The 20,403-nt window shown below is 46.0% G+C and overlaps 1 protein-coding gene across 5 annotated transcripts in view; it reads left to right on the top strand.

Moving 5' to 3' along the window:
* Positions 1-20,066, top strand: part of ZNF592 (zinc finger protein 592) — a 55,797-nt gene extending 35,731 nt beyond the window's left edge. For all 5 annotated transcript variants that reach the window (XM_023187164.3, XM_023187161.3, XM_023187160.3 and 2 more), the window contains 7 exons: positions 4,616-4,794; positions 12,083-12,259; positions 12,529-12,688; positions 12,801-13,088; positions 13,311-13,423; positions 14,053-14,188; positions 15,991-20,066. In XM_023187164.3, the coding sequence (XP_023042932.1) occupies positions 4,616-4,794; positions 12,083-12,259; positions 12,529-12,688; positions 12,801-13,088; positions 13,311-13,423; positions 14,053-14,188; positions 15,991-16,521 (1,584 nt within the window). In that variant the 3' untranslated portion in view covers positions 16,522-20,066. The remainder of the gene's footprint in view (positions 1-4,615; positions 4,795-12,082; positions 12,260-12,528; positions 12,689-12,800; positions 13,089-13,310; positions 13,424-14,052; positions 14,189-15,990) is intronic.
* The last annotated feature ends 337 nt before the right edge of the window (positions 20,067-20,403 follow it).

Here is a 20,403-nt window from a genome sequence, read left to right as displayed (position 1 = left end):
ATGAGCTTTGCATGCGTTCCCTGAGTGCCCACTGTGCATGGGCTGGCGGTCTGTGCCAACCAGGGGATGCCTGCAGAAGGTAGTCTCACCTTTAGGAGCTCACAGTGGCCTAGCAAGGGCAGTGGTCACCACCCAAACAGCTACAATATGTGGCTGACTGAGTGGGGCTAAACCAAGGTTATAAACCTGATTGCGTAGAGTGCTTCAGAGGGACTAATTCATGGTGACTCCATGCATGAGGAAGATGCTGCGTGGAGGTGACATTTAAGTTGGGCTTGCAAGGATGAGTTTGGAGGAGTAGGAGGGGCAAGGGTGTTCTGTGTATAGGGAGCAAAGGAATATGAGAGAGCAGAGTGGGTTTGAAGAAGAGGAAATTGTTATGCATGAGGCTGGTCTTGGGAATATTAGGGTAGAGGTCAGAGGTTGAGTTTGGTGGACCTGTAGGGCTTCTGTGGAGGACTCAGCCCCCCAAAAGGGCCAGAAGGTTCTATAGGATCCCACTATGGCTTCTCATCTTCTCCTGCTCTGTTTCAGTTTGCGTTTTTCTTCTGATGCGTCACATGGGGTGTGGTCACTTTGGGTCTCTTCCCCTGGTGCTTCAGTGTTCTTGCTGCCCCAGCATGGTTGAGTTGGGCCAGGTTTATTTTATCTGAGTCAAGGGGCCATGAGGACCCTTGGCAGTGGAGATCTGATGCCTGGGCCTGGGAGTTTTTCACATTGGTCCTTACGTATCTTCTTCTTTTTTCTTTCTTTTTTTTTTTGGGGGGGGGGTGAGATGGAGTCTTGCCTTGTCACCCAGAATGGAGTGCAGTGGTATGATCTGGGCCCACTGCAACCTCTGCCTCCTAGGTTCAAGTGATTCTCCTGCCTCAGCCTCCCGAGTAGCTGGGACTACAGGTGTGCGCCACCATGCCTGGCTAATTTTTGTATTTTTAGTAGAGGTGGAGTTTTGCCATGTTTGCCCAGGCTGGTCTTGAACTTCTGACCTCAAGTGATCCACCTGCCTCGGCTCCCCAAAGTGGTGGGATTACAGACATGAGCCGTCACACCGGGCCTCCTTGTGCATCTTCTAAAATTTGAGGAGGCAGAGGTCTGGATGTAGGATCCCAGGCTGGCATGGCACCTTTCTCATCTTATATCCTCTCTGTGTCATTCTGCCCTAGTGGGAGCTGGAGAAGAGCACCAGCCAACAGGAAGGGAAGGAGTGCACAGGAGGCTATCAGGCCTCTCTCAGCCAGCTCCAAATCCCTCACAAAACCTCTTGCCACTGGCTTCTGAGTCTCAGGGAAAGGGTGAACCCTGAGCGATGGGATTAAAAACTAGGCTTGATGGCTGCTGGGCTTGGGTTTTCCACAGGACAGTACCTAGCTTCAGCCCACGTGTCCAGGGCAGGGGGTGGACAGATAGGTTGGGCTCCACACCACAGCAGGGGCTGCGGGAACAGCATTGATTTGAGCTTTCCATCTTCTTCCTGGGAGTCTGCCCCTGAATGGAGCATGCCTCCCTCTGTAGTGACCCAGGGAGTCTTTCATCCTTCCTCTTGCTTTCCAAGCTACGTTGGTGGGGCAGGATGTCAGCCAGATGGATATTGTCATTCCACCCAACAAAATTAATAACAGTCCCTTAATATTACCTACTATATGTTCATATTCAGATTTTTCCAGTTATGTCAAAAAATGTCTTTTTACAGTTGGGATTATTTTGAGTCAGGATCTGAACATGGGGCTACACATCACATTTGTTTATGTTTAATAAATAGCTCAGTCTGGAACAGTACCTCTTCCCACTCCATCCTAGTAGACACCCTCTTTTTATGCCATTGACTTGTTGAAGAAACTGGGTCATGTGTTCTGAGCATTTTCCAGAACAATTCTGGGTTTAACTGATTGCTTCCTAAGTTTTCCAGAACTTTGAGTTTTGCTGATTACTTCCTCATGCAAGGAATTTTTTCCTCCATGTCCCATATTTTTTTCTGTAGACTGGAAGTTAGCAGTAAAGACTTGATTAGATTCAGGTCAGTTTTGATGGAGGGTGGGAGTGGAGGGTGCTCTGTTCTTCCTGTTTCATAACTTAAGGAGGCACAAAGTGCCTGATTGTCTCGCTTTTAATGATGCTGAATTGATGAGAGTGAATTTAGGTGATAATATTCTGATCCCTTCCATGTAAAGCTCCCCACCTTTTACCTCGTTATCCATCAGTAATCACTGCTTGAGTCTAATTTTATTGAGTTTCAAAGGATGTTTTTCTAATTCTTTGTTTCTTTCTCATTTATTAGCTAGAGTTCTGTATAAAGTATCTTTTTTGCTTCCATGAGGGCTCTTTGGTTACTCTAAAATATAGTTTATGTTGGAAAATGGGATAATTTGTTTCTTTTAATTAATAGTTCTCAGAGTTGTGAGTTGATACCCTGAAAATCTCAATTGGTGTTCTGAGAGTCCCTCTTCTATTTTTTAAAAATTGTGGTAAAATACATGTAACGTAAAATTTCCCATTACAATCATTTTGATGTGTACAGTTCAGTAGTGTTAATGTCAGGTATATTCACATTGTTGTGAAACCAGTCTCCAGAACTCTTCATGTTGCAAAACTGAAACCCTGTATTCATTTTAAAAAAGAAACAAACAAACAAAAAACAATTCCACATTTATCTTCCTCCTCCTAAGCCCTGGCAACCACCCTTATGTTTTCTGTCTCTAGGAGTTTGACTATTCTAGGATCTCATACAAGTGGAATCACACAGCATTTGTCTTTTTGTGACTGGCTTTTCCATTTAGCACGTCCTCAAGGTTCGTCTGTGTTGTAGCATATGTCACAATCTCCTTTTTTGGCTGGGCGCGGTGGCTCATGCCTGTAAGCCCAGCACTTTGGGTGGATGAGGTGGGTGGATCATTTGAGGTCAGAAGTTCAAGATCAGCCTGGCCAACATGGTAAAACCCTGTCTCTATTAAAAACCCCCCCCCCCCCCAAAAAAAAAACTGGAAAACTAAAAAACAAAAATCAGCCAGGCAGTAGTGGTGTGTGCCTGTAATCCCAGCAACTCGGGAGGCTGAGGCAGGAGAATTGCTTGAGCCTGGGAGGTGGAGGCTGTGGTGAGCCAAGATCGTGCCACTGCGCTTTAGTCTGGGCGACAGAGACCCTGTCTCAAAAAAAAAAAAAAAAAAAAAAAAAAAATTTCCCTTCTTGTTTTAAGGCTGAATAATATTCCATTGTGTGTATATAACACATTTTGTTTTCCTTTTATCCGTTGATGGATACTTGGGTTATTTCCACGTCTTAGCCATTGTGAACAATGTTGCTATGAACATGAGCATAAAAGTATATATATCTTTGAGACCTTGATTTTAAGTCTTTTGGGTACACACTCAGAAATGGCATTGCTGGATCATATGGTGCTTCTGTGTTTAATTTTCTGAGATACCAATGTACTATTTTCCACAGTAAATGCACCATTTTATATTCCCACCAATAGTGCCCAAGTGTTCCAGTTTCTCCATATCCTCTCCAGCACTTATTTTGTGTTCTTTCAAACGGTAGCCATCCTAGTATATTTGAGGTTACCTCCTCTATTAGTTTTATGTTGTAATGGCTCATTGTTTTTATATATTCAGTGTATTTACATATTCAGTCATTCTTTTTAATGCTCATGTTATCCTATCTTTGGTCAGTGGCAGTCCCTTCGAGCTGGCTTCTATATCCCTCTAGGCAACTCCTTTGACCCCACATCAGTGTCTCCCTCTGTGAGTAGGACAGGTATCCCCTTTACTAAGAAGTTAAGAAGGGCCTCTCCAGCATGCAGGCACCAGCTAAGTCTTTTACTTTTTCCCTCTGGGCTGGCTGCTTGTCAGAGCTCTGCCCATCAGAGCTCAATGAGTCTGGTTGTAGGACTTGTACTTCCCTTGATTTTCTCCTGGGGCTGGGAACAAAGGAGCTGCTACCTAATCTGCCCTTGTCAGTGGGTATATTTGCTTAGCTGTGGCTCAGGGAACCCCTGCCCCCCATCCCACCCCCACCCCCCACCCCCGCAACTCTCCTACCCCCTAGAGTTGGCAAACAGGACTAGAGCAATGGAAACTGACAAGACTATTCAGTCAGTCTATATTGAGAGCCTTCTGAGTACCAGTCAGGGTGGACTCAGATCCACTTTGGAAGTCACTGAACTACCTGACTAGAGGTGCTGAGCAGGTCTCTACCAGGCCAGCGTTGGGGGTAGATGGCAAGAACTGCCTCTACTGAGCTCTGACAGAGACCCTGGTGGGTCTAGCAGTGCAGTGAGGTCTTAGAATTCAAGATGTGCTTTCGGCTTCTACAAAGGAAAAGCTGATCCTCTGCTAAGCCACAGGAAAGAAACACAGTCCTGGGGCAGAACTGGTCTTTGAGAGAATAGAGTCAGGTCTGTCTCCAATTAATAGGGTGTCAGACAAAGCTTTCTTGGGTATCAGTATCAGCATTCGAAATGAGGTCTAGGGGTGTCAGAAGTGTTCAGGAGAGTTGGAAGAGAGAGTGGTTGGGGGAAGGGGTTATTCTGACCCATGTGCTAGAAAGCCAGACAGCCCCTGTTGGAGAGCCACAGGCCTATGGCTCCTGCATGATCTGCTTTCTTGGTGTTCTTTCCTAGACCTGCCAGGTATGCCAGATGCTGCTGCCCAACCAGTGCAGTTTCTGTGCCCACCAGCGGATTCACGCACACAAGTCCCCCTACTGCTGCCCGGAGTGTGGGGTCCTCTGCCGCTCTGCCTACTTCCAGACCCATGTAAAGGAGAATTGCCTGCACTATGCCCGCAAGGTGGGCTACAGGTGGGTGCTGCCTGGCTTGCTGTCCTGGTATTGCCCAATGGCTGGTCCTTTTCCTAAACCAAAACTCATTTCAGATAGTTTTGGTCTTAAGAGGCTTGAGTTCCAGTCTAACAGGACAAGAGCATTGTATGGTATGTGGACAGACATTTTTTATTTGGTAGCAGATGGGAAGAGCAAGAGAGAGAAGAATAAGGAGTTTAAAAAACTTAAATATTAAAAAATTAGCTTTGAAGTTTTGGGGAGATTAGAATACATATAATACTTTGTCTATTTGGTTTTTAAAAGTATGTAAGTTTAATTTGCTCACAAAGTTATCACATTCGGCACATTAAATGTAAAGTACTGTTTCATTAATGAATGTACTAATTACAGTACTTGGAAATGTTTGCAGGTTTTAACAAATGGGGCTGCAAGATGCCAAACTCAAAGGGCTTTAGTATCTTTCTTTTTGTTAATTTTTGTCGGTTTGTGGCAAAATAGGCAAAACCTGAGACTGGAAGAAAGGATCAGCCTCTTGGTAAAATCAAGAAAACTCTTATTTTAAATGGAATCTCCTCCTTTGTGTCAAACATAAGCAAGAAGTCGTTTTCAGGAAAAAGATCGAAGTGAGGGAAAAAGCTTCCCTCTAGAGTTCATTGATCTGTAATTTGTTTTCTGCTATTTGACATTAAATATTTTTTGGTTTTAAGTTCATTTGACTTTTGTGTGTACTTATTATTGTCTTTAGCATTGTGTTAGACACTAAGGATACAAAAATGATTAAGAAACAGCGCTTGCCCTCGTAGGTTACAAACATAAGAACATAAGTAATTATAACTCAGAGTGCTAAGTCCCACAATAGAGAAATGGTCAGGAAGGCTTCCTCAAGGAGATATTAGGAGATTTTCAGGCAGAAGAAGGGGAAACCATACCTGGCAAGGGCCTGAGCAGGAATACCAGCATACACAAAAGGGGTGTCAGGAATGATGAGTATGGTTGTATAGAGGAATGTCAGTATGAATTGTGGGAGTGGGGAGAAATGAGACTAGGGAGTTGGCAGAGGCCAGGCCATGCAAGACCTTGTATTTCTTGGCAGACATTTGGACTTTATCCAATGGACAGTGAGGAGCTACAGAAAAATTTGCAGCAGGGAAGTGATTTGGCTAGTGTATTTTAGAAAGATCATTCTGGGAAGCAAATACATATATTAGTGAGGGGAGAGACTGAAGACATCTTGAAAGGCAAGTGTGATGATCCAGATGAGATGCTGAGGGCTTCACTGAAGCTATGATCGTGGGAATGGAGAGAAGGTAGATTTGAGAGGGGTTTAGGAAGAAGCATCAAGATTTGATAATAGCTTTTATGTAAAATGAGGGATGAGGAGTTTGGCAGAGGCAAGGCGAGGCTATGCAAGACCTTATATTTCTTGGCAGGCATTTGGGCATTTTCCAGTGGACATTGAGGAGCTACAGAAAGATTTGCAGCAGGGTAGTAATCTGGCTAGTGTGTTTTAGAAAGATCATTCTGGGAAGCTAACACATATATTAAAGTTTTGCAGTGACTCCCACATTGCTGACTTGGGGTAAACATTTTATTTTTATATTTTTTTGAGACAGGGTCTCACTGTCACCCAGGCTGAAGGGCAGTGGTGTGATCGTGGCTCACTGCGGCCTTGACCTCCCGAGCTCAGGTGATCCTCCCATTTCGGCCTCCCAGGTAACTGGGACTACAGGCACGCACCACCATGCCTGGCTAACTTTTTGTGCTTTTTGTAGAGACAGGATTTCACCATGTTGCCCAGGCTGGTTGCAGAACTCCTGTGCTCAAGCGATCCTCCCACCTCAACTCCCCAAAGTGCTGGGATTACAGGCGTGAGCCACTGCACCTGGCTGGTATAAACATTTAAAAATGTAGACTGATTTCTTTTTCATCTTATGGAGGATGAAGTATCTAAAGTACATTAAAAACAAGACAAACCTAAGACAGGATTATACAAAGCACTTACCACCAAATTGCTGAAGAGCATTGCTTGGCAACATCCTAGGCTACATTTTACACCAAACATCTGAGTATGTTTTTACAGTATCCTGTAACACTTAAAAATACCTTTCTAGCCTTGATTTAAGTGTATGCTGCTTATTCTAAGATCAAATCCAATCCAATAGTAATACAATCAACACCTAAATATTTATCTTTGAATCTTGAATCCAAGAATTTTTTTTTTCTTTTTCTTTTTTTAGATGGAGTCTCGCTCTGTCACCCAGGCTGGAGTGCAGTGGCAGTATCTTGGCTCACTGCAATCTCCGCCTTTCGGGTTCAAGCGATTCTCCTGCCTCAGTCCCCTGAGTAGCTGGGATTATAGGCATGTGCCACCATGCTTGGCTAATTTTTGTATTTTTAGTAGAGATGGGATTTCACCATGATGGCCAGGCTGGTCTCAAACTCCTGACCTCAGGTGATCCACCTGGCTTGGCCTCCCAAAGCGCTGGGACTACAGGCATGAGCCACTGCACCTGGCCCAAGAAATTTTTAGTTGTATGTATGGATTAATACTTTTCATTTTTAATTACATATTTTCTTATGTACAAGTAAAAAAAAATATCTCAAAAGCAATTCAGTTTATCAAACCTTTTTGTAAGGAATTCCAGACCAAATGTATTGTGATTCAGCTAAAGGGATTACTGAAGATAGTGATATTAAAATTTTCAGTGATCTGCAGTTGAAGTCAGAAGACATACACAACACTGCAGTGTTCATAACAGAGTTGTGCAATCACTACAGACAGTTTTAGAGCATTTTTACTATCCAAGAAGAAACTTCATATCCACCACTTCTTTTATCCCCGTAACCCTAGGCAATCACTAATTTACTTTCTATATAGCTCTTCTGGACATGTCATATAAGTGGAATTATATAATATTAGCATAATATTTACAAGGTTCATCCATGTTGTAGCATATATCAGTATTTCATTCCTTATTATGGCTGAATGAGATTCCATTGTGGGGATATACCATGTTTTGTTTATCCATTTGTCAGCTGATGGACCTTTGGGTTGGTTCTACCTTTTGGCTTCATGAATAATGAATAATATGAATAATGCTGCTGAAGAACATTCATGTACAAGTTATCATGTGGACATGTTTTCAGTTGCTTTGGATACCTAGGAGTAGAATAGCTGGGTCAGATAGTAACTCTATAGGGAGGGGAACATTACACACCAGGGCCTGTCACGGGGTGGGGGATTAGGGAGGAATAGCATTAGGAGAAATACCTAATGTAGGTGATGGGTTGATGGGTGCAGCAAACCACCATGGCTCTTGTATACCTATGTAACAAACCTGCACATTCTGCACATGTATCCCAGAACTTAAAATATAATTTTAAAAAAGGAAAAAAAATAGTAACCCTGTTTAACTTTTTGAGAAACTGTCAGACTGTTTTCCAAAGTGACTGCACCATTTTTACATCCCCACCAGCAGTGTATGAAGGTTTTGATTTCTATACACCCTTGCCAACACTTGTTATTGTCTTCTTGATTGTAACCATCCTTATGGGTATGAAATGGAATCTTGTTTCCCTGGTGGTTAACTAACGGTGTTGATCATGTGCTTATTGGACTCCATCTTTTTTTTTTTTTTCTTTTTTTTTGAGACAGAGTCTCACTCTGTTGACCAGGCTGGAGTACAGTGGCACTATCTCGGCTCACTGCAACCTCCGCCCCTCCCCGGGTTCAAGCACTTCTCCTGCCTCAGCCTCCTGAGTAGCTGGGATTACAGGCGCCCACCACCATGCCCAGCTAATTTTTGTATTTTTGGCAGAGATGGGGTTTCACCATTTTGGCCAGACTGGTCTTGAACTCCTGACCTCAGGTGATCCCCTGACCTCGGCCTCCCAAAGTGCTGGGATTACAGGCGTGAGCCACTGTGCCCGGCCTGGACGCCATCTTCTTTGGAGAAATGTCTATTCAGATCATTTGCCCACTTCCGAATTGGGTTATTTGACATCTTATAATTGAGTTGTAAGAGTTTTTTATATCTTCTGAATACAAGTTCCTTGTCAGATTTGCTAATATTTTCTCCCATTCTGTGTATGTTAATTTTTTTAGTACATTCTCAAGATACCTATGTTCCATTTTATTGAACTCTGCTACAGAGTTTTACAATATTATTTTATGTTTTATATTATTTTTGCTTTTGCTTGATGATAATGTAAAAAGTCTCTATATGTGGTTATTTATATCATATAAATATATATATAATTTATATGTATTTTATGTAAAATATGCATACACATATTTCAGAATTTTATAAATTATTCTGTTCTTTGTTAATAATTTGGAGAGTGGCTAATGATGTCATAAGGAAGCAAGTTTAGACCGTTTTAATGTTATTTTCTTATTTGTGATTATTAACAAAGTTAAATACTTTATGTTGTTTATCTTTTCTAAAACTACATATTTCACAACATATGATTCTATAATTGTCTATTTTCTCTTAAGCTGTGGTCAAGTGTGGTGTCATATGGTTGGCACTCTTTTCTGCATACTTTCTCATCAACTTGTAAACCCCGTTGGATTCAGTCCTTCATTGAGGGTACTTTGCATGTGTTCTCACTTTCAGTGAGGTTTCTCAAAGAAATGTCTACAAGATACATAGAAGGAATTTTCAGTAGCATTCGAGAAGGATATATTTCTACTGTTTCTGCAGGAGTTTGGTCAAACGACACAAATAAAGCCGCTTAAGAGATTCTTTACACCTATCAGGTGTACTTGGCCACTTTGGATGAATGTGGAATTATGTGCTTTTTTCTCCTCATAATACTTTGTAGTGTGGAAATACTTGTGTGTGCTAGAAGTTGGTTTCACTCTTCTGTTTAGCAGGAGAGAAAGGAAAATTAAGTAAGTAGCTTGTATAGAAGCCCTAATTTAAAGCATACACAAATTTAGTAATGAATGCTCTACGGAGTTCACTGCAAAAAGCTTTCTGGTTCTGTGGGCTGCTATTCATTGCTAATTAAATTTTCGAAGGTGATTCTCTACCCTTCCCTTCCAATACATACAAGGAAGAAAAAAGATTGTTCAGGATTCTTTGGTGATTTATGTGGACTGTGAAAATGTATCACACCTATAATCCCAGCAATTTGGGAGGCTGAAGTCGGTGGATCACGTGAGGTCAGGAGTTCAAGACCAGCCTGGCCAACATGGTGAAACCCCGTCTCTACTAAAAATACAAAAGTAAACTGGGTGTGTTGGCAGGTGCCTGTAATCCCAGCTACTTGGGAGGCTGAGACAGGAGAATCGCTTAAAACCAGGAGGCAGAGGTTGCAGTGAGCCGAGACCACGCCACTGCACTCCAGCCTGGGTGACAGAGCAAGGCTCTGTGTCCCCCCCCCCAAAAAAAAAATATATATATATAGTAAAATGAAGGGTAACATTCAGGAGTCAAAGAATTCTTAAATGAAGGCATGCCTTTTATTTTAGCAAAGCAGCTGCCTCTCTTTAGTGCCTATGGGGATGTCAGTATTATGAGGGCAGACAGTATTGCAACAAAAGGAAGATAAAAAGAAATAGCAGAGAGGGGAAAGATGTTTCCTCATGTAGGGGAGACCTGTGTGTGTTCATAGGCAGGAGGAAAGACCGAACACAAGAGAGGGACTAGTAATTTTTTTTTTTTTTAGACGGAGTCTCGCTCTGTCACCCAGGCTGGAGTGCAGTGGCACAATCTCCACTCACTGCAAGCTCCGTCGCCTCCCAGGTTCACGCCATTCTCCTGCCTCAGCCTCCTGAGAAGCTGGGACTACAGGCGCCCGCCACCATGCCCGGCTAATTTTTTTATTTGTATTTTTAGTAGAGACGGGGTTTCACTGTGTTTGCCAGGATGGTCTCGATCTCCTGACTTCGTAATCTGCCCGCCTTGGTGTCCCAAAGTGCTGGGATTACAGACGTGAGCCACCACACCTGGCCAAGGGACTAGTAATCTTATGGATGCAGGTTGACATGGAGAAAGGTCATATTATTCTCCGATATCAAAAAAAGGGAAGGCAGTATTTATAGAGAGATGTTGTGAAGTTGAAACAAGTTCCATATGGCCTCAATTTCAGAAAAATGGTTTGAGACAATTGTATATCTTATTTATGCATTGTAAAAAAAAAAAAAAAAAAATCCACCAAACAAAACTCGGAAAACACAAATTGATAGGGAGAAAAAGAAATGAAAAGTTATCCCCATAGTTCCACCAAGAAGATCACAGCACTTTTGAGCTCCGTGGTCCAGTAGAGTATAGTACCAGCCATTTGTGGCTACTGGGTGCCTGAAATTTGGCCAGTGCAACTAAGGAACTGAATTTTTATTTTATTTTGTTAATTTAAATAGCCACGTGGCCACATGAACAGTGGAGCTTCCCCCCTCTCCCCCCAGCCAGGGGACCGGTTCTCGCTCTGTCGCCCAGACTGGAATGCAGTGGCACAATCTTGGCTTACTGCAACCTCCGCCTCCCGAATTCAAGCGATTCTCCTGCCTCAGCCACCTGAGTAGCTGGGATTACAGGCACGGGCCACCATGCCCAGCTAATTTTTGTGTTTTTAGTAGAGATGGGTTTTGCCATGTCAGCCATGTCTCATCTTGAACTTCTGGTCTCGTGTGGTCTACCCTCCTCGGCCTCCCCAAGTGCTTGGATTACAGGCGTGACCTACTGTGCCTGCCCCAGTGGAACTATTGACCATTCCTTCATCACAGCAAGTTCCAGTGAACAACACTATGGAGTATTTCTTCCTGGTCTTTAAGGGTTGTTTTAATGTAGTTGTTGTTTTGGTGAGCATAGCATTGCCTGACTGTATGTTTTGTTAAGTGACCATCCCTGCTTACTCGTACCACCAGCCTGTGGGAAGGCATGGGCTTTGTGCAGCCTCCTTTGGAATTTCTTGGACTTCTGCAGTTGTCTCACACTTAAATACTGTTTATGCCATTATTGAACCATTTTCTTCCCTCTCCACTTCCACCGACTTCTCTTAGGTAGGCTCAGGTTTTTGGTTGGCAGAATATCCTCTGGCCAGTGCAGGGAAGGTTGGGGTTTCTCCCTTCTGTACAAGGCATGGTCTTGGGCTTGGGGGCCCCTGTGTGGCCACATTGTGCCAGACTGTAGCAAGCAGACCCTCAGGATGTACTTGTGGAGGGTGGAAGTCTGAGTGATTGAGGGAGGGAGAAGGTGCCTGGATAGCTCTGTTCCTCTTCTCCATCCTTCCTCTTGCAGCACCTCCTCTCGGTCTGGTACTCCCTCTACTCCACCCACACTACCCCACTTTTGTCTAGGTGCATCCACTGTGGTGTCGTCCACCTGACCTTGGCCTTGCTGAAAAGCCATATCCAGGAGCGACACTGCCAGGTTTTCCACAAATGTGCATTCTGCCCCATGGCCTTCAAGACTGCCAGCAGTACCGCGGACCACAGTGCCACCCAGCACCCCACCCAGCCCCACAGACCCTCCCAGTGAGTGCAGCTCCAGGGCCAGCAGGCCCTGTGGGGCAGAGAGGAGTAGCCTGGGTGCTGTAGTGGGTGGCATAGGAATGGGTGAGGGAGCTAGGGTTAGTGGCAGAGGTGCCTGGGGTCATACTAAGGATGTCCTGAGGCAGGGGAGCATCCACATTGGCTCGGGGTAGTGCTTTCCCAAACTTGACCCTGGTTCAGAGAGAGCAGAGATGGGTGGAGGGGCTGCGTGGTGCCTTGGCCACCTCACACCCTGGGGCTTGTCTCATCAGGCTCATTTATAAGTGCTCCTGTGAAATGGTCTTCAATAAGAAGAGGCACATTCAGCAGCATTTTTACCAGAATGTCAGCAAGACGCAGGTGGGCGTCTTCAAGTGCCCTGAGTGCCCACTCTTGTTCGTGCAAAAGCCGGAGTTGATGCAACATGTCAAGGTGGGATGCCTTGTGGGAGGAGGCTGGGGAGGAGGGCACATGCCTCAGGTTGGGGGTCTGACTCTGTGCGTCTTTCCCCTTGCCCATCAGTAATCGCTTTCCCCATCCCCAGAGCACTCACGGTGTTCCCCGAAATGTGGATGAGCTGTCAAGCCTCCAGTCTTCAGTGGACACATCCTCAAGCCGCCCCAGCTCTCGAGTTCCCACTGAGCCCCCAGCCACTAGTGTGGCTGCTCGGAGCAGCTCCCTGCCTTCTGGCCGCTGGGGTAGGCCTGAAGCCCACCGCAGGGTGGAAGCCAGGCCTCGGCTGAGGAACACTGGCTGGACCTGCCAGGAGTGCCAGGAGTGGGTTCCAGATCGGGAGAGCTATGTGTCCCACATGAAAAAGAGCCACGGTCGGGTAAGTGCAGCCACACAGTCATAATGCAGAGCCCAGTCCTCTGGACTTCTTTCTGTGAGGCCAGAACTCCTAGTGTTCCTGGTGCTTTGGGCAGCGTGGGTACCACAGATCTTGAGGTCTTTGGGATTATCCTCCTTTCTGCCTATAGCATCTGAGAAAAAAGATGCACCCAGAACTATCTTACAGTTCTGATGCTTTGTGTGTTGCCACCTCCTTCCTCAGACATTGAAGCGGTACCCGTGTCGGCAGTGTGAACTATCCTTCCACACCCCCAACAGCCTGCGCAAACACATCCGCAACAACCACGACACAGTAAAGAAGGTCTACACCTGCGGGTGAGTCCCTGGGTATAGTAGTGAGGAGGCCTGAGGTTCAAAAGACTCTGTCCATGGCACCACTGGGGCTTTTCTCTGCTGCAAGATCAGGTGTCTAAGACAAGAGACAAGGGATTTCCAACTGGAAGAAATTGCAGCTAAGTCAGAAATCGGGCAGGTCAGAAGTCAGCTTCCAGAACCTGGTAGCTCCTGAGCCCTGCCGCGTCACTCTCTAGCCCAGGACTGCACAGCCCATCAGTCATGAAGCACCCTGAGGTTTAGGAGGAGGGCTGGTGATGTGACCATGCACCCCTGGGACTGAGAGGCTTCTACACCGTCTGCCTGTGCCTTAGGATATACCCAGGCCCTTTCACTATGACTACTAGCCTAGCACTTGGGTCTGTGGGCGGTGACATCAGGGAGTGTTCAGTGAGATTGTGGCTGAGGGCCAGGTGTCAAGAATACAAGTATTCTAACGTGCTATTGTCTGCCACCTCGGCTGACCTGCTGGCTGGATCTCTCTGGGGATCCCAGCACCAGCCAGCCCAGGAGTTTGCTCCAGACTCTCTCCCTCCTGGCCTTGGTGTGAATAGCACTGAGGGAGCCTGCAGCCCAGGCACTTACCTGACCTCTCTGCTGTGCTTCTGCAGGTACTGCACAGAGGACAGCCCCAGCTTTCCTCGGCCCTCCCTCCTGGAGAGCCACATCAGCCTTATGCATGGCATCAGAAACCCTGATTTGAGCCAAACGTCCAAAGTCAAACCTCCAGGTGGACATTCCCCTCAGGTGAGTGTGGGCTCCCTGCCCACTGGAGCTGGCTGCTCAGTGAGGCTTGGAGCTGGAAGGGCATTAGGAAGGCTACTGTTGCGGCCATGGAGCAACCAGAGTGACAGCTTCCCTCAATGTGGGTCACTCTCTAGTCCTGTGTGACCCACCTGGCACTGGACACAAGTAGGGGATAAGGACAAAGACCCATAAGGTGGCCTGTCAGCCTTTTGTTACTGTTGCTTTCCTGTCACCATGGCCCCGTCTGTAGCAGTGTGCTGTGCTCTGTGGACATTGGTACATTTTCACACATACCATTCTCTTTCTGTCTCACAGCAGCCCTGAGGCGTGTGCACGTAGGACTTCCTTGTCAGATGAGGATAATGTTTGACCAACTTACCCCCCAACCTTCTCACTAGTTATAGGAGGAGCCAGGCCTAGAACCTGCTATCCTGGCCCCTTGCCCTTCTTGTGAGCTTCTGGAGCAGCCTGGTTTTTCCTCCTCACTGCAGCCTCTCTCCATACCATGGTGGGGGGCTGTTCCACAGAAGGGTCAGGTGTGTCTGGGAAGCCCTAAGAGCTGCCTGGAGTTTCAGGGCATTCTTAAAACTTTCTTGCCTAATCAGAACCATCTGATAAGGCAAGTCAGTGGTTGGCAAAGGCCCTTTCATGCATAGGAGCTGGGGGTATCGAAACCTGTCCAATTGTAAAATGCACATCCTCCCTTCCCCCAAAATTCACATAGCCTTTGATCCAGCAATTCTGCTTCTAGGATTTATCTATTAGGGATCTTTTGCCTTGGGCATAAAGAAGTCTGCTAAAGGATGTTTGCTGCAGCACTGTGTGCCGTAACAAAGATGGAACTCAGCTAAATGTCAGCCATTGGGTACTTCTCATTCCCACAGTGGGTTAGTGTGCTGCCTGTAGAAGAATGAAGTCTCTATGTTCTCCTATGGAGACACACTGCAATATATGTTGTTAAGTAAAAAAAAAACAAAAACAAAACAGGGTGAAGAAAAGCATGCATATACCAGGTGTGGTGGCTCATGCCTGTAATCCCATCACTTTGGGAGGCCAAGGTGGAAGGATCACTTGAGCCTAGGAGTTCAAGACCAGCCTGGGCAACATAGGGAGACTCTATCTCTACAATAAATAAGTAAATAAATTAGCTGGGTGTGGTGGTGTGCACCTATAGTTCCATCTATTCAGGAGGCTGAGGTGGGAGGATCACTTAAGTCCTGAGGTCGAGACTACAGTGAGCTGTGATCACGCCACTGCATTCTAGCCTGGGTAACAAAGTGAGACCCTGTCTCAAAAATGAAATGAAATAAAATAAAAAAAATTAGCCAGGTGTAGTCCCAGCTACTCATGAAGTTGAGGTGGGAGGATCACTTAAGCCCAGTCGGTCAAGGATGCGGTGAGCTGTGATTGTGCCTCTGCATACCAGCCTGGTCAACAGAGTGAGACCCTGCTTCAAAAATAAAAAGAAAAGTATGCATGGCGTGCCATCATTTTGCAAAAGACAATAGTTTTGTTTTTGTATATGCATAGGATACCTTTTGGAGGAGCCACAAACCCAGGTAATATGTTCTTCGGCGAGCAGGCCTGGGGAGTGGGATAGTCTCTATACCCTGTGACACATGCATATGTTACATTACAAAACAAACAAAGAATTGAAACAAACCAAACATAAACCAGCATTCAGGGCTGGGGTGACCCTGGCCTGGGTGGTGCTTTCTTTGAGTCCTTGGACTCATGGTTACATCTGGGGGTTCATGTCCAGGGCTTGGCCTGGACTCTGCTCACGCTGTCTCTCCTTTTAGGTGAACCATCTGAAAAGACCAGTCAGTGGAGTAGGGGACGCTCCAGGCACCAGCAATGGCGCAACCGTCTCTTCCACCAAAAGGCACAAGTCCCTTTTTCAGTGCGCGAAATGTAGTTTTGCCACAGACTCGGGGCTCGAGTTTCAGAGCCACATACCTCAGCACCAGGCGGACAGCTCCACAGCCCAATGTCTCCTCTGTGGTTTGTGCTACACCTCTGCCAGCTCCCTCAGCCGTCACCTCTTCATTGTCCACAAGGTGAGAGACCAGGAGGAGGAAGAGGAAGAGGAGGTGGTGGCAGCAGAGATGGCAGTGGAGGTGGCAGAGCCAGAGGAGGGCTCCGGGGAGGAGGTGCCCATGGAGACTACAGAGAATGGACTGGAAGAATGTGCCGGTGAGCCTTTGTCGGCTGACCCAGAGGTGAGGAGATTGCTGGGCCAGGCCCCTGAGGACGATGGTGGCCACAATGATCACAGTCAACCACAGGCCTCTCAGGACCAGGACAGCCACGCACTATCCCCTCAGGTGTGACTGGAGACCTTGCAGTGTGCATAGTCAGGGGTGGTGCCAAAGCATCTTCCACCTGCCGTGCGGACCGTGGAAAATAAAAGGCTCTGCCCCCGGTGTGAGTGTGGCCCGTTGTACCCTGGAGTAGTGTCTGCCCTGAGCTGCCAGTGCTGGGTATCCCCCAGCCCCAGGAAATGTGGGGTTGGCCAGGACTCTCACAGCTCTGAATTTGCTTCTGTTATTTATGGCTTTGTGCTGCTTTTTGGTACCCCATCTCTTGTCTGTGTCCTTCCAATCCCAGGCTGCTTATGTGGCCCAACCCCGATGCTGTCAACTAGGCTTGAACGCCACAGCGGCTGTGCTCTTCTGGGAGGTTCCCGCTTGCTGCCTTCAGCCAGGGCGCTCCTCAGAGCTCTATTTTCCTGCAGACACCAGCTCTCCTTCCTGCCTTTAGATCCTGAGAAGGAGGGAAACGAGGGGTGCTGACACAGTCCCTCTGGGAGAGCTCTGCCTAGCCTGGTTTGGCAAGGGCCCTTGATTGCCTTGCCCCTCCTCCCTGTTTTTGATTCTTTTCCCTCAAAATAGTCCTGAGAACTAATTGTCACACTGGCTTATCATGTCTCTGTGGGTGGGGTGGGAGAAACCTCTGCTGCACACCTCTGTTTGGAACCTGGGGAGAGCAGGAGGTAAAGCAAAGGCAGGCAGGTACCAAGAGCCAGACCCCTTGAGAAGGCGCTGTGGGTGGGTCTTTGTTCTGCCGTTTTGCCTTTCCTGACAGGTGGGATTGGGGCACACAGACATTGGAATATTTGTACTCCTGCTCCCGTGCCATTTGAGAGGCTGCTGCCCCAGGCAGGCCAGCCCCTCCTCCTCTTGGCTACACTCATGTTGCTCAGACTATATTTCAAATAAAAAATCTTCTCACCATGCAGGTAGGCTCTTGTATTCCTCTCCAAGTGAGCCTGGCCCCACCCTGTTCCACCCAAGGGTCTTTCCCAGACTTCCCCTGTTTGTCCCATCTCTGAGGGAGGACAACACTTCCTACTGTCTAAGGAAGGTCTTCTCTAGATTCTGGAGCTTGTGGTTAGGAAGCCAGGAGCCCTGTGCTTTTTAGTTCTCTAGAGACCTTCTGAAGGGGTGAGGGGAGGGACTCCACCATGTGGAGACCTCTAAGATCTCCCCTAGGCTAGTGGCATTGGCTTTAGGGCCTATCGAAATTTTCTGGGCACCTTCATCTTTCCTTCACATGATTTTCAACCTAACAGAACCCCTTACTGGTAAAAAGGGAAAAGTGGGTGGAGAAGAGGAATTTTATAATTTTCTTACAGCATTCAAGAGGTTTCTTATTTCTTACAGCATTGCTGCTGCCACAGAGAACTCAGATGTGGCAGAACTGGGATTAGACTTGGAAGACTGGCTGTCTTTTCACTGATGGTGGAGTCAGGGCCCACCCAAGCAGGAGGAACAGGCTGTGTGGAGGTGTCCTGTGACCTTTAACCCAGGTGGCATGGGGCTGGGCCCAGCAGGATCTAGTAGAGTAAAGGGAAGAGGGTGCTAGCTGGGTGCCTAGAGGTCATCTTTCAAGGAGGCATTAAATATAAATTATAAATTATTAAGTCAGATAAATATTCCTGGCCTTTTCACAGTTGAAAAAAATACATTTTTTTCCTCTATCAAATGCCAAGTTTTTAGTGGAAATACTAATGGCAGTGGGAAAGGCTGCCTCACTTTCAGAGAGACTCTCACTGTCTGCACCCTTTTAATAATTGCTCTTCCTGGCAAGGCTGCCCCCTCTCGGCCTCCCAGACTGGCAGTGGGGCAACCCAGGCGTGTTTCCAGTTACCTGCGAAGCCAGACCTAGCCCTGCCGTAGCTGTTGTCCCAGCCATCCCTGTACCCTGGGTCCATTCACAGGAACAGGTTCCAGAGAAGGCTGATGGAAGGGTTTGAAATGACTGGTTGAACCCGTCCTGCTCAGACACAGTGGTAGCTGGAGAGCAGGCAGAGATGGTAGAATTGCAGGTTTGACCACCTGTACTGACCCCAGATATACATCTCCTTCCTGGGAAGAACATGAGTTGGAAAAATGTTGAGCCACTCCCTAGAAAACCTGGGTCCTGGCCTGGATTCTGCCCTTAGCCAGCTCTTAACAAATCCCTTAACCTCACTCTCTCCTCCCCTTCACGATACAGTTAGTAATTCCCATCCAACTGGCTTCATGGGCTTTTGTGAACTCATGAATGTGAAAGTCTTTTCTAGTTTATAAAACACTATATGAATGTGGGGAAACCTTTACTTGACCTTAGGGCATGGAGGGTGGAGCACATTTTGTCTGCTGTTCGGACTTAGATGCTGATGAGCAGTTATGAAGTGGCCCAGACACCTAGCCATTCTTTAGTAAGAGTGAAGATAGCATTTTAAGCCCTGCTTGTGTGCCCAGCATCTTGCTGAACACTTTCTGGTGATTCTCTCCTTTAATCCTCACAAAGATCTCACAGTTGTCCTCCATTTTACGGAGAAGAATACCGAGGCTCACAGAGGTTAAACGATGTGCAGAGGCCACCTGTAGTGATGGTGCTGAGTCAAGCCTGTCAACCACTGTGCTCCTTAGTGACCAAGGCTGCTTTGACAGGCTGCCAGCTTGTCAGTGGTTTGCAGCCCCCCAGATACTTGTTTTCCTACTTCCCATGCAGTTGAGGTGCCCCGCCAAGTGCCAGGTTCTCTTTGGAGTCCATCTGTGCCTTGTCACCCCAAGGAGGACCTCGAGCATCACGCTGTGACATTCCAAAACACATGTGGTATCTCTACAACCTTTCATTCTCGTTGGGATTTGCCTTGCCATTTGAACACCATCATTTTTTGAGGACTATCTAGAAAAGGTTGCCTAACCCTCACAGGGAACACAGAGTCCAATATCTTCTGGTCTTTTCTTTTGCAAGATTTTTTTAAATGGTTGTGCTATCATTTGTCATCATCAGAAAATGCTTGCTGTAACAAGCGTTTATCTGCACATTATGCTGCAGTGAATGCTCTACTGATCAAATTAAACAGATAAGATCCCTACCCTTGTAGAAACTACAACTTAATACACTCTAAGACTTGACAAATTACTTAGTATTTATTTTCCAACTGCTTTATCTCTGTAAAATGATATGCTGAATTATTATAAGCTAATTGTTGTAGAAATAACTTTCCCCTTAACTTATGTAAACAGTCTGGTTTTAAAAAAATTAATAATTGTGGCCCAGTAAGCTCAAAACTTTGCCTTCCCCAAGACTGAGGAACCTCTGTCCTGTTCACCACTGTATATTCAGCACCAGGCAATTTCTTTTATTTTTTGTTTGTTTGTTTTGAAAAATTAATACATATACATGGTAAGACATTCCACAATACAAAAGGGTATACAATAAATGGTAAGCTTCCCCATGGAGGTCAGCCTCTAGTCTCCTCTCCAGAGTTAATCACTGTTATCTATATGTTGTGTATCCTTTCAGAGCAATTCTATGCATTTACAAGTTTATAAATATGTATATTTATATATCTATTTTTAATACAAATAGTAGAATTCTATACACAGTGTTCTGAAGCTTGCTTTCTTATATAGTATTTTGGAGATTATTCCAAATTCATACATTGGGTCAGAGTAATTCTTTAAAAGTTCCTTGCGTATAACAGTGATTGAAAAAGTATATGGATGAATGAGTGAATGCCTGCATGAATGAATGAATCTGATTCAATTGGTAGCTACCGCTGTTCTCTTGGGGTCTGATCTGATCAAGACAGCACCTTTTAGATTCTAGAATGTGTTCTCCTGACTAAGGGGTTCAGGATACTATTCACCTTCTCCAACAGATGCCACAGGAGCCTTAGGAACTGGGCACAGGAAGTCTTGGGCCCCTGGAGGGAA

The sequence above is a fragment of the Piliocolobus tephrosceles genome, chromosome 6 (assembly GCF_002776525.5).
Source record: "Piliocolobus tephrosceles isolate RC106 chromosome 6, ASM277652v3, whole genome shotgun sequence".
NCBI classification, from domain to species: Eukaryota; Metazoa; Chordata; class Mammalia; order Primates; family Cercopithecidae; genus Piliocolobus; species Piliocolobus tephrosceles.
This window is presented reverse-complemented; position numbering and strand designations above follow the sequence as displayed.